Source organism: Acinonyx jubatus, chromosome B2 (assembly GCF_027475565.1).
Source record: "Acinonyx jubatus isolate Ajub_Pintada_27869175 chromosome B2, VMU_Ajub_asm_v1.0, whole genome shotgun sequence".
Taxonomy (NCBI): domain Eukaryota; kingdom Metazoa; phylum Chordata; class Mammalia; order Carnivora; family Felidae; genus Acinonyx; species Acinonyx jubatus.
Window position 1 is genome coordinate 138,306,742 of NC_069385.1, and position 12,215 is coordinate 138,318,956.

Sequence of the window (12,215 nt, forward strand, 5' to 3'; positions counted from 1 at the left end):
AGTCACCCAGGTGTCCCTAAGGAGCTTTGTTTTTACATCAGGTCCACCTGGATAATCTCCTCATCAAAAAATCTTAATCACATCTGCAATACCCTCAGCCTTTCAAGGTCACGTATGCAAAAGTTTTGGGGATTAGGACAAGGACATATTTAGGGGGTGGGGAGGCAGTATGTCTACAACAGTATCTAAATTTCTTTTGCATTCCCAGCGTCTAATGCAGTGCCAGACACAGAGCAGAGGCTTAATCAATGTCTGCTTGGCCTTCATCCATATTACTTAAATGTCTCCAACCATCAACTTCCTCATCTATCAGTAGATAAAAATACCTATTAAGAGCCTCACATGAAATAATGCAGACGAAAGTGCTCTGAAAACTATAAAGAACCAGCAGACAAGATCCCACTGACTAGTAGTGGGGAGTACATGCATCCATTTGTGAAACAGCTAGCATATAAATAAGGAACCACAGCATGATGCTAAGAGGATTCCATTCAATTTGGTAAGTCATTATGGAAGACAGTTGCTGGGGATCTAAATCATGTTATCACGTGGCCTTGAGGTAGTCCAGCTTGGGACATGGCCTAATTTAGTGCCCAAATTAAAGAGGGCGCTATAATGTCTACTCTGGGGCAAAAGCATCAACTAGGACTCTTGCAGGCAAACAGAACACATGGTCGCCCCAAGTATACTGCCTGGGGGTTTCACCCAGGTCAGTCACCACAAGTATAGTGGCCCTGGAGCCACACTGCCTGCAACCAGATGCAGATCCACACTCAGACCTCTGAGACCTGGGGCACATTATTTAACCAATCTCTGTCTTGGTTTTCTCATCTATAAAATAAGGATAACAGACACCCCCCACCTCATCCCCGCCCCTGCAACGCTAACGTGAGGATGAGTTATTACATGTGGAGCGTTCAGAACAGCGCCTAGAACACAGTAAGAGGTCAGTACAAGTTAGTGATCATCACCCTTCAAGGCCAGCCATACTCTAATTTCTCACACATTCCCAGCATAGAACTTCTAGTGTTTTCCCATACACCCAGCCAGAAGGCAAAGGGCTGGCATGGCTTAGCAGCAGTAAACAAATCTCTACGAGGACTGACAACCTTTTTGTTGATACCTGCTTCCTAATACCCCCCTTTCTGCTTTCCCATCCCAGCTCTTGAGCTCACTGTGGATCACAGAGCTGCAGCCCAGGCCCGGGCTCCTACAGAGCTTTGTCATGAAATCTAGCAAAACCCTTTGTTATTAGAGAGGGAGACAGGCTGACTGGAAGATTAACTCCCTAAAGCAGCAGTCTCTGCAGCAAGTGCCGCTGTGTCCAGCTGATAGAGGGGGTGATAGCTTACTTCTAATTTTAAACTTCGGAACACTAAAATTATAATGTGCTAGCGTCATTTTTAAAATGCAAGCGGCACCAACATGTTCCTGCCTCTATTACCCTTTATCACTTCTGTCCTAAATGAAACCCCAAGTTATGTCTCAGCAGAAAGATGTTACAAGTACAAACTAAACTACTTCTGCAGAACTTAAAAAAAAAATTTTTTTACTGTTTATTTATTTTTGAGAGAGACACAGAACGCAAGTGGGAGAGGGGCAGAAAGAGAGGGAGACACAGCATCCAAAGGAGGCTCCAGGCTCTGAACTGTCAGCACAGAGTCCGATGCAGGGTTCAAACCCACAAACCGCGAGATCACGACCTGAGCCGAAGTTGGACGCTTAACTGACTGAGCCACCGAGGCGCCCCTCTTCTGCTGAACTTTTACGCTATTTACACAGGTTATAAAAATAATAGCTGCAATAATTAATATTGATTCAGTGCCAGGCATTGTTCTAAGCCCATTATGGGTATTTGAGCTCCAACAATTCTATGAAGTAGGGACTATTATTATCCCCCATTTACAGATGAGAAAAAGAAAACACAGAAGGGTAAAAGGAAGGAATGAACTCTGACAGTCTGGCTTGAGCCAGACACCAACTCTGCTTCCTTTCCTGCTGGAAAGCCAAGCTCGCTCTGGCCCAGCAGGTGCCATCCTGGGAGACTAGTTACAGAAAACAAGCACTTCACCTGCCTGTGTGCAGAATGCCTTCATCTCCTTTGTCTGTCTGGCAAGCTCCTACACATCCTGCACCACCCTGCCCTCTGTCAGCCTCCAGTGTGCATCCCTGGGTGCACTGAAGGCAAACAGTGAGTTTTCGATACGGCAGGTATTCAGTAACTGCTCCATTTTTTTTTAGGTATTGATGTTTAAACAGCATTAGCCATACAAAGGGCTTCAGAGCAGCTTTTGTTTTCAGAGTACGCTCCTTGGGTTAATCTAAGACAGAATTTGATTTAGAGAACTGTGATGTGCACTCACGCAAGACCGCATCATACACAAGGATACCCTGCAGGCCGCAGCACGGAGCTTCACGCACATAAACCTCACGCGTTTCGGCCGAGGCAGGCTGTTGGTTTTCCTCAGCTCAGTTTACTAAAGCTACACATGGGGCGCCTGGGTGGTGCAGTCGGTTAAGCATCCGACTTCAGCCAGGTCACGATCTCGCGGTCTGTGAGTTCGAGCCCCGCGTCAGGCTCTGGGCTGATGGCTCGGAGCCTGGAGCCTGTTTCCGATTCTGTGTCTCCCTCTCTCTCTGCCCCTCCCCCGTTCATGCTCTGTCTCTCTCTGTCCCAAAAATAAATAAAAAACGTTGAAAAAAAAAAATTTAAAGCTACATAGACCCAGAACCACATGCCGCCAGAACCATTCCATCGCTTCTAACGCAACAAGTCCCCCAGACACACACGCAGCCTGGAGTCGCCCCGGCCACCTTACTTGTTAATGTTGCTGCCTTCTTTCAGTCGCTCTCCCGCAGCTCCTGTTTTGGACACTCTCTCGCTACCCGCCAGGTCTACCAAGCTGACCTTACTGACCTTCTCTCCGGAGTTCTAGTTGGAGGAAACAGGACAACAACACACGTGAGTGCAAATGCAGATGTCTATGCGGATGTTGGTACTGTAACTGAGGGCAGCCTCAGCGGCCAGGCCCCTGCAGCAGGGCAGGTAAGAAGCTATGCAGACTCGCATTTGCACGGTCAAATTTAAACTGCCGTGCGAACGCAGTGCTTGTTGTATAGCTGGGGAGCAAGCACACTCAGCTTTCAGAATATAGTCAGGAAGCGGGAGGTTTTCTGTGCCTTTGAGGAAACACCAGCACATGAGGATGCCCGCATATTCAGGTCAAATTCCTCTCCTTTCGAAAAAGTGTTCTTTAGGCTAAAGATTGTGGTTTTTTTTCTTTAATAGCCCATAACGGTTATGAGGTAGACACAGCTGTTTTTAGGGGAATTTCAGGATGAAAGTATACATATTAAAAGCTGTATGGCGACATCATCACACTCTTTAGGGAGTTTACACAAGAAACCCTATATATTTTTTAAAGTTCTATATAAAGGAAGACCTAATAAACTAAACGATTTAAACAAAGTGGCTCAGCTAGTAAGTAGGAAAGCCCACACAAAATTCTCAGCAGCAGAACCCAACCCAAACACTTCACTGCTGCAGATATCTGAGTTCTTTTATTGCCACCAAAGGCTCCCCCATGTCCCTCACCCCAGACTGCAGGTCGTAAAGCGTCTGCGTGATTATGATGTTGAACACAGCATGGGAGCGGCTACTTTCTTCATTCATGTTGGTTGCAGCTACAGTCCGAGACTTATTTCCCTCAGACATCAATGACTCAATATCCTAGAGGCAAAGCATAAGGAAAACATCAGAAGCAAACACATGGGAATGCAGTCCCGCCTACCAGGTGTACAGATTAATGACCATCCCTGGGACGCAGGGTCACCGCCCTTCCACCCGAACCTCCGCGGGGCACGGTGGGAGCCTTTACCTCCCTCTCCGCTTTCTAAGATACGAGATGTTTCCCCCAGTCTGGCCCTCCCACAATTGTCCCCTTTCTCTGTTCAGCACCTTTTTTTGCCCCGGCAAGTTCCTAGGGAAGAAAAGAAATTTGTATCGAGCTCCAGATAGTAACAGCAGTGACCTTATTTTATTCTAACTCTCCTGTGCTTCACACTCTGCATGGCTGTCTACTGCTTTTGTGTCCCCCTCCTCCCACACCGTGCTTCTCCAAGGACAGGGACTTTTCCTTATTCATCCTTGTACACCTGTCTTCGAACACTGGGAACCTATGGGCTCTCACACAATGTTTGATGAATAAGTTTTATAAAAGATGCATTCTCCTGATGTTACCCACAGAACACTGACATTCATGGAGGTCAAGTTAACTTTTCCTACATCTAGTCAGAGACGGAGCGGGGAAGCAAATCACAAGCTCCGTGGCTCTTACTAATAAGTGACAGGGTGAGATGGACACTGACCCCCAGCACACTGAGCTAGGACCCACACACCTGAGCGAAGGTGCTGACTTAGCACCTTTATGCCAGAGAGTTTTCCATTTGCTTCAGCACCTAAGTGCTTCTAAAGTGATGACTGCACTCTGGTTCTGATTTGAGCAACACTAAAACCTTCTTCATCTAAATGGCTGGAGGGAGTTATCTCACAGATTAATTTTAGTCACACTGAGTCCGAGGTGATGATGGGACGGCCACAACCTCCAGACCACACACCTAGATAGAGGATGTTTTGGCTCACTCGTCTGTCTGCATCCCTCAGCAACACAGAGCAGGTTGTTTTGGGGGGTTTCCGGAGCAGTGACAATAGAAGCAAGGTCAAAACATCTAGTCGGGAATATATAGAGGTGTTAAAGTCAAGTAGCAGGAGAATGAGACGGGTCAGTCAATGGAGAGAGGAGCAATTCGGACAAACAGAAGAACCAGAAGAGTGAAAAGCAATGGAAATGGGCACAGGAGACCCTGTCAGAGGGAGGAGCGTGAATTTACTACCCAACACTGCTTATGTGCATCTAGACTTCTCTAGGAGGACATCACTGGCAACCTTGGGGAGGCCATTTTCAAGAAAGTGGTATGAAAGAAAATATTCAGCAACTCAAAATGCTGAGCCTCTTAGCCACACTGTAATGCCTTCACAACAAAGCAGGTTGAAGGTGTTTCTTTCCATGTAGGGATGTTGCTACTGGGCTCCCGAGACCACACGTGGTACCAATATGCTATAAAGCATTCACATAAAAAATACATTCAACATTACTTACATGCTTCAATTTACCACCATTTTTTTTTTAATGACTTTTTTTTTTTTTAATGACACTTACCTCAAAACTAGTGACAGCCAGCTGGGATAAACCATCTACATATGGCCCCAACACTTTATGCTCTCGAACTTTAAGAGACTGTCTATTCCTTTGGGAGGAAGGAAAAAGGAATGAATGAATCAGACCAAACTGGGAAGCTTTTCTTTCTTTTTAAGTACTCAGAAACTAAGATTGCAATATTTTTAATGATCAAAAAAAAATTCTAAAAGCTACTTTATTTGGATTAGCAAAACAGCATTCCATATCAGGAATGTCTTTTATACTCTGATTTCTATTTAAAGTAGCTTACTCTATTTAAAAAATTCTATCTTTACTCCCAAACTAAACACCCAGGACACAGAATACTAGGTTAGGTGAACTTGCTCTAGTAGATGAACTTTAGTTTTACGTAGAAGAAAAGGAAGGAAGGAAGGAAGGAAGGAAGGGAGGAAGGAAGGAAGCCCTTTGGAAAACAGTTGGGCAGTACCTCATAAAGTCAGAGATTCAGTATCTTATTGCCCGCAAGTCCACCCCAGATGCAGTCCCTAGAAACCCCGACATTTGCAACACCCAAGAGGACACAACAAGAATGCTCAGAGTGGCACCGTAGCAGTAGAAAGTGGAAACCACACAGGCGACAGGCGTGAGACAGGCTATGGTAATCATATAATGGAACACCAAAAAGCAGTAAAAGTCAATGCATCCTTACTTCATATCATCAGAATGAATGAATCATGAACAGGAAACTACAAGTCAATGAAGGACATATATATGATAATGTCACACAAAGTTTCAAATTGTGCAAAATTATGTGCAAACTTTAAGAGGGGTGAAGATAATGAGAAACATAAAATTCCTAACAGTGGTTACCCTGGGGAGGGGTAGGGAATGGAATGGAATCCAAGAGAAACATATAGGGGCTCCAAAAATATCGGTCATGTTCCATTTTATTAAGCCAAATGGTAAAGAGGGTAGTCAATTTTATTATTATTTATATCTTACATGTGTTATAAGTGTTCTTTCATATGCAAATAGTTAATAACTTTAAAGTAAATATAAACATTTCCCACGATTGGTTCACTTCCTTGTCACCTACCATTTTGATCGTATACCTTTGGTAATACCCTTGACCACACAGCAGCTAGAAGCATATAAAATAATCCAGGATACTGAATTGTATTTAGAGAATGACCTGAACACACAGAGACACCCCACAGACTTGAAACACAGGGTCAAAATGCACCACAGAATTAACAATGGTTATTTTTAGTTTTGAGGGATTATAGGTCATTTTTAGTTCTTACTACGTTTTGCCTATTTTCTGAATTTTCTATGAATATGTGTTAGTTTTAAGTCAGTAAAAAAAAAAAATTAAGGAAGAAAAGTAAATGACCCTTTTTCTCTCTATGAATCAAGCTCATCTGGTTTTTATCACCTCATTTTTAAAAAGTACCGAGGTGGGGATTTCCCCTTGGGTCCACTGACTCATAGTCTCTACGGGTGGGGCTCAGGCCAGCACATTCTTAAAAAGCCCCCCAACGTGATTCCAGCACACAGCCCAGGGAGAGAATGGCTTGCCCGGGCTGAGTTCTTTCAAGCCTTCAAGCACTTACTCTAATTCAGAGCTGCTGCTTTCCACATGAATGGGAGAACCAATGTGTCATTCTTAACTCAATTTGTATGAACAAGCCATGGTAGCAAAAATAATACCAACGTAAAAACGTCTTTTTAAATGGCATACGTAAGCAACTTTATACATGAATTTAGGATAAACTACATGTACTGGGTCTACCAGCGGGCTTTGGTTTCTCAGCGAATGAACTGAAACCAGAGCAGTAACCCAATGGCTCAAATAAATATATTCACTTGAAGTTTTAACTTAAGGATCATTTACAATTATTACCCCCCATTATAAGCTTAATTGCAACCACTAACTTACCCTTTGGGGTCTAAAAGATCCCGAACTTTCTCATTATAAATTTCCATATAGGATACTTCGACTTTAAAGGTCTGTGACTCATTTTGCTCTAGGGAGATCCTTTTAAATAAAGCACAGCAGAGCCTTGGAATAAGGCCCAGCTGCTCAGCACTGCCCATCATGGAGAAGGATTTTCCTGAACCTGGAGAAGATCAAGCAGAAAGAAGGGAGGAAGCAGAGGAAGTGAAACATAATGCTTCCATCATATGAGTTTCCTACATACACACACCAGGGTCACATAGCAGATGTAGCAAACATTGCCCTCAAACTCATGCCCTCGGGCAGTAAGGCAACTATTCTTTCTATAACACGCATGGTCTCCAGTTTGACAGAGGGATGCCTACAAATATAACCACTACAGATACATGATCTTGAAAAGTATGTATAGTAAGTATCAAGTATACATTATTGAGTAACACTGACAGTCCTTAGCCACAAAAATAGTTTATTTTTGTGAAAGTATCCTCTCACCGAGTCTCCTAGCTGTCCTGTGATGTGACAGCAGGGAGTACTGGCATGACTTAGTCTAACTTTATAACTGAAGCAATGTTAACGGCTGAGCCCCTAGCATGCTTCTGTTCTACGTGTTCCAAGCACCTGTCTCACAATCTTGGTTTAATAATCCATCACCGCTCAAGGGGCACCTGGGTGGCTCAGTAAGTTAAGCATCGGACTCTTGATTTCAGCTCAGGTCATGATCTTATGGCTCAAGAGGTCGAATCCCCCATCGGGCACTGTGCTGGCAGTGCAGAGCCTGCTTGGGATTCTCTCTCCACACCCCGCTGTCTCTCTCTCTGCCTCGCCCCCACTCACATGCACACACGCACGTGCACGTGCCCTGTCTCTCTCAAAATAACTAAACTTAAAAAATATCCAACACCACTCCTGTGCCCAGGGAAGGTCCTCCGTATAGGATGATACTAAGAGTTGTTCTACCACTTTTTACTAGAACCTTTATACTGAGAAACTGGTAATTATTTTTCCAGTTCAAATACAGTTAAAACTACAATGTAGGAAAATGACACTTAACAGTTTTAAACTAGCCTTGCTCAATTACTCAGTTACCAAAATTGTTGAACCTTCAAAAAGAGGGGCCTTTTGATCATCAAATTCAGTTAAACCCACAAAATCAGAAGTATGTTTCTGTCACTTCCCAGAAGTGTCACTAGAAAGTGCTTTCTAGGGGCGCCTGGGTGGCGCAGTCGGTTAAGCGTCCGACTTCAACCAGGTCACGATCTCGCGGTCCGTGAGTTCGAGCCCCGCATCAGGCTCTGGGCTGATGGCTCAGAGCCTGGAGCCTGTTTCCGATTCTGTGTCTCCCTCTCTCTCTGCCCCTCCCCCGTTCATGCTCTGTCTCTCTCTGTCCCAAAAATAAATAAACGTTGAAAAAAAAAAAAAAAAAAGAAAGTGCTTTCTAGTTCTAGGCTTTAAGAAATGCACATTTAATATCACTGACTATAAATACAGCTACTTACCTGTCTGTCCATATGCAAAAATACAAGCATTATACCCCTGGAAGGCTTTTTCAAGAATTCCTTCCCCAAGGCACTTGAAAACCACTTCTTGACCTAAAAAATAAAATAAAAAAACAACCAAAGAAAAGAATGATTTTTCTTGACATGTTTGGATTAGTAACAGAGTCCAGGTTATTAACAATAGTCTCTCAATCCAAAAAAGATGTTAAAAGTGTATTGTGTGACTACTTTCGAGGGCTGTGTATTAAGAGCTCAGTTCCTGGATTAGTTCATGATTCTACCCGTTCTTTCCCTCTTGGGACACGTCTCCAGGCACGGATGCTGGAAGGGCCACACCGAAGCATCGTTTAAATTCTGTTGCACTTCCTCCCAAGAGTTGGTATTAAAATGGCATTCAACATAATGGTCCTATCTCCCCATCTGGATTCTGGGCTTGCAGTGAGCTGGAGCCTTGTCAGACGCATCTTGAGAGGTGTAAGTACCTAGCACAGTGCAAAGTACGGGCCAAGTGCAGAGAAACTGTTCATTGTTTGGTGGGTGGGGTGGGGTGTGGAGCAAAGGCACCTGTCTCCTTGTCCCCATGGTGGGCTGGAGGACGAGTTCCCTTCTGCGGGCCTGCCTATAGCTTACTGCAATTCTTGGCAATGTTCAGTCATGCACAATACAGCCAGTAGCAACCAGCTGAAGAGAAAAGCGTGAAAATCTTTTTCAACAGTGAAGGCGGTATTTACTACCCTTTGAAATTTGTGACTTTCTAATATTCATTCCCCGTCATTAAGAGAATTAAAACGATGCTCTCCTTCCTGTGCTCTACTACTCCTGAACACTCACGATTACAGTATTTGCCAAAACTACTGGTTTAAGTACCTCTTTCCTCCAGTGGACTGAGAACCCCCCGATTGATGTCGGAGACTATAATCTGTTTATTTTTGTAATCCTAGGGCCTAGGACAAAATGCTTAATAAATGTTGGTTGAAAAGAATGAGTCCTTTTTTTTTAATCCTACACAACAATTCCTTTTACGTTTGGCAGTAATGCAACAGAACATAAGCTCTCAGGTGTACTTCTTCTTTCCTGCAAAGTTGGATGGGATTTTAGCAGTCCCTTGTTACACTGGGGCACCTCATGGCTGCAGAATGGGACTCTTATAAATGTTAAATGTGAAACAAGTAATATTTTCAACGATTAGGTTGGCGAAAAACAAAATTTTGGCAACAATATAGCTAGACTGAGGAAATACAGGCATTTTCATAACCTGCTCGTGGGAGAAAAAACAAATGCAGCTATTTGAAGAAAACCTTGCAGCACCTTTGGATCCAAAGAGGGCTCTGTGCTAACACTAGTGAGCCTGAGGTGGGGCTCGAACTCACAAGCCGTGAGCTCATGACCTGAGCCAAAGTTGGATGCTCAACCGACTGAGCCACCCAGGCTCTCCAGGGCAGCATTATTTCAATTCTCTAAGTTGGAATAAAGTTAAATGCCCATTAATAAGGGAGTAGAGACATAAAATGTGACTATTTTATATGACAAAGATAACAAACCATGGAAAAAAAAAATAAAACAAACGTGTGTAAACAACGCTGGAATTCAAAACCATTGCTGCATTTAACAAAAGTCATGTGCAAACTATACATACAGTGTAAAGAACTTATGTCAAATAGAAAGAGAGAGAAAAGCACTAAAGTTAAAAAAAATGAAATGGAAGAAAAAATGCCAAATTTATATAACCTTATTTCTCTCTGACCTCTACCATTCTAGTGCAGAGCCTGGTTTTTTTGAAGGGTGTAACCACCCTGAAACACACAGGTTTGTTGTGAAGACCAACTAAAGATGTGTGTGTGTGCACGTACTCATGTACAGACTGAAAAGAAGGCAATGACAAAGTTAACACCCACTACGTCACCATTTTTTTCTGGTGCGTCTTCTCAAAAGATCTTCCTTATCCTACATGGACTCCCCCAAGGCCCACGCCCAAAGGCAGGCCTTAAATCTGGAGCAGAGCCTTGCTGTGTAGAACACAGGAGTTGAACACAGCCCGCGTTCAGGCTTGTGAGACCTGACCGTGGTCCTCAGCCAGACCCAAGTGCCAGCCACCTGCAGGCTCTGAAGGCACCACTTTCTTGGCACAAGCAGATGAATGGAGCCATCTTGTTGGATCTCCCACCCTGGTCAACCAGCCCCTCAGGAAGTGGGTGAGGGTGGGGACAAGACGCTTCGAGGCTTGGCTAGGTCAAACATCCTGCCCGTAATTCATGATTTCAACTCCTATTCGGTAACTTGAAAAAAAGCTCCTGCTTGAGCTGACTGCAGGATTCAACTGCAGGGGAGCACTGTGGTTAGAGCATGACCATGGCCACTCAGTCAGGAACCTCTCTCTTCCTATGTTAGGTAGTGAGATACAATACTTCTGACTTATGCACCTGAGGCCGAGCAGGATGGAAATATGAGGACTTATTTTCTCCATATTCTTTTTTTTTTTTAATGTTTATTTTTGAGAGAGAGAAACTGCGTGCGTGTGAGTGGGGAAGGGGCGGGGGGGGGGGGGACTAGGATCTGAAGCGGGTTCTGTGCTGACAACAGAGAACCTGATGCAGGGCTTGAACTCATGAACCATGAGGTCATGACCTGAGCCAAAGTCAGCTGCTTAACGGACTGAGCCACCCAGGCGCCCCTCTTCATATTCTTTTAAAGGCAAATCACAGTGTTGCTTATTCTTAGTACAAATGGCCTTTTAAACTAAAGATTAGTCAAAAACAAACAAACACAAAAAACCAAGAATGAATGCTACAGAGCTACATGAAATAGGTTTAAGGCATGTCAGGTGAAGAAAAACCACAAAACAATCCAAGATATGTATACTAAAATTGCACACAAAATAGACCAAATGATTAGAGAATTCTCCAGGATGTAAAAATATAAGAATAAACTGGTTTGGGGGCACCTGGGTGGCTCAGTCGGTTGAGCATGTGACTCTTGATTTTGGTTCAGGTCGTTATCCCAGGGTTGTGGGATTGAGCCCCACATCAGCATGGAGCCTACTCAAGATTCTCTCTTTCTCCCTCTGGCTCTGTCCCCTGCTCACATTCTCTCTCTCTCTCTCTCTCTCTCTAGGGGGGAAAAAAACTTAAAAAAAAAAGAATAAATTGGTTTTGCCTATGTCAAAATTATTACAAATACTAAAGAGGATATAAATTAACCTTTTAAAGTTGGATACTTTTATTATTTATGCAACTAAGAAGACAGTTTTTATCACCTGCTCTGTTTGCATTGCACTTTGTGTTTTACATCATTGAATCCTTGCAGTACCCAGCACCAGAGGGTATGGATTGTGACCTGAACGGAGGCTGGGGCTCGGAAAGGGGGATCATTGGCCCAAGATCACACCGCCAGTGAGCGGCAGGGCCCGGGTCTGTCTGCACTGACTCCTGAACGTTAAGGCAGATGCTTAGCCATCATCAGTGACTCACGTTGCAGGACAACTAGGAATCTGATACTCCCACCTCTGGTCTCCTTGGTTTTGTTTAGATTTTTCTCACCAACTCTAGAACTCACCACACCGTGCTA

The 12,215-nt window shown here is 43.9% G+C and overlaps 1 protein-coding gene across 9 annotated transcripts in view; it reads right to left on the bottom strand.

Moving 5' to 3' along the window:
* KIF13A (kinesin family member 13A) overlaps positions 1-12,215 on the bottom strand; it is a 212,938-nt gene that overhangs the window by 77,464 nt on the left and 123,259 nt on the right. For all 9 annotated transcript variants that reach the window (XM_027040380.2, XM_027040378.2, XM_027040379.2 and 6 more), the window contains 5 exons: positions 8,652-8,744; positions 7,138-7,318; positions 5,220-5,307; positions 3,596-3,730; positions 2,820-2,932 (listed from right to left, as the gene is read on the bottom strand). In XM_027040380.2, coding sequence (XP_026896181.1) covers positions 2,820-2,932; positions 3,596-3,730; positions 5,220-5,307; positions 7,138-7,318; positions 8,652-8,744 — 610 coding nt within the window. The remainder of the gene's footprint in view (positions 1-2,819; positions 2,933-3,595; positions 3,731-5,219; positions 5,308-7,137; positions 7,319-8,651; positions 8,745-12,215) is intronic.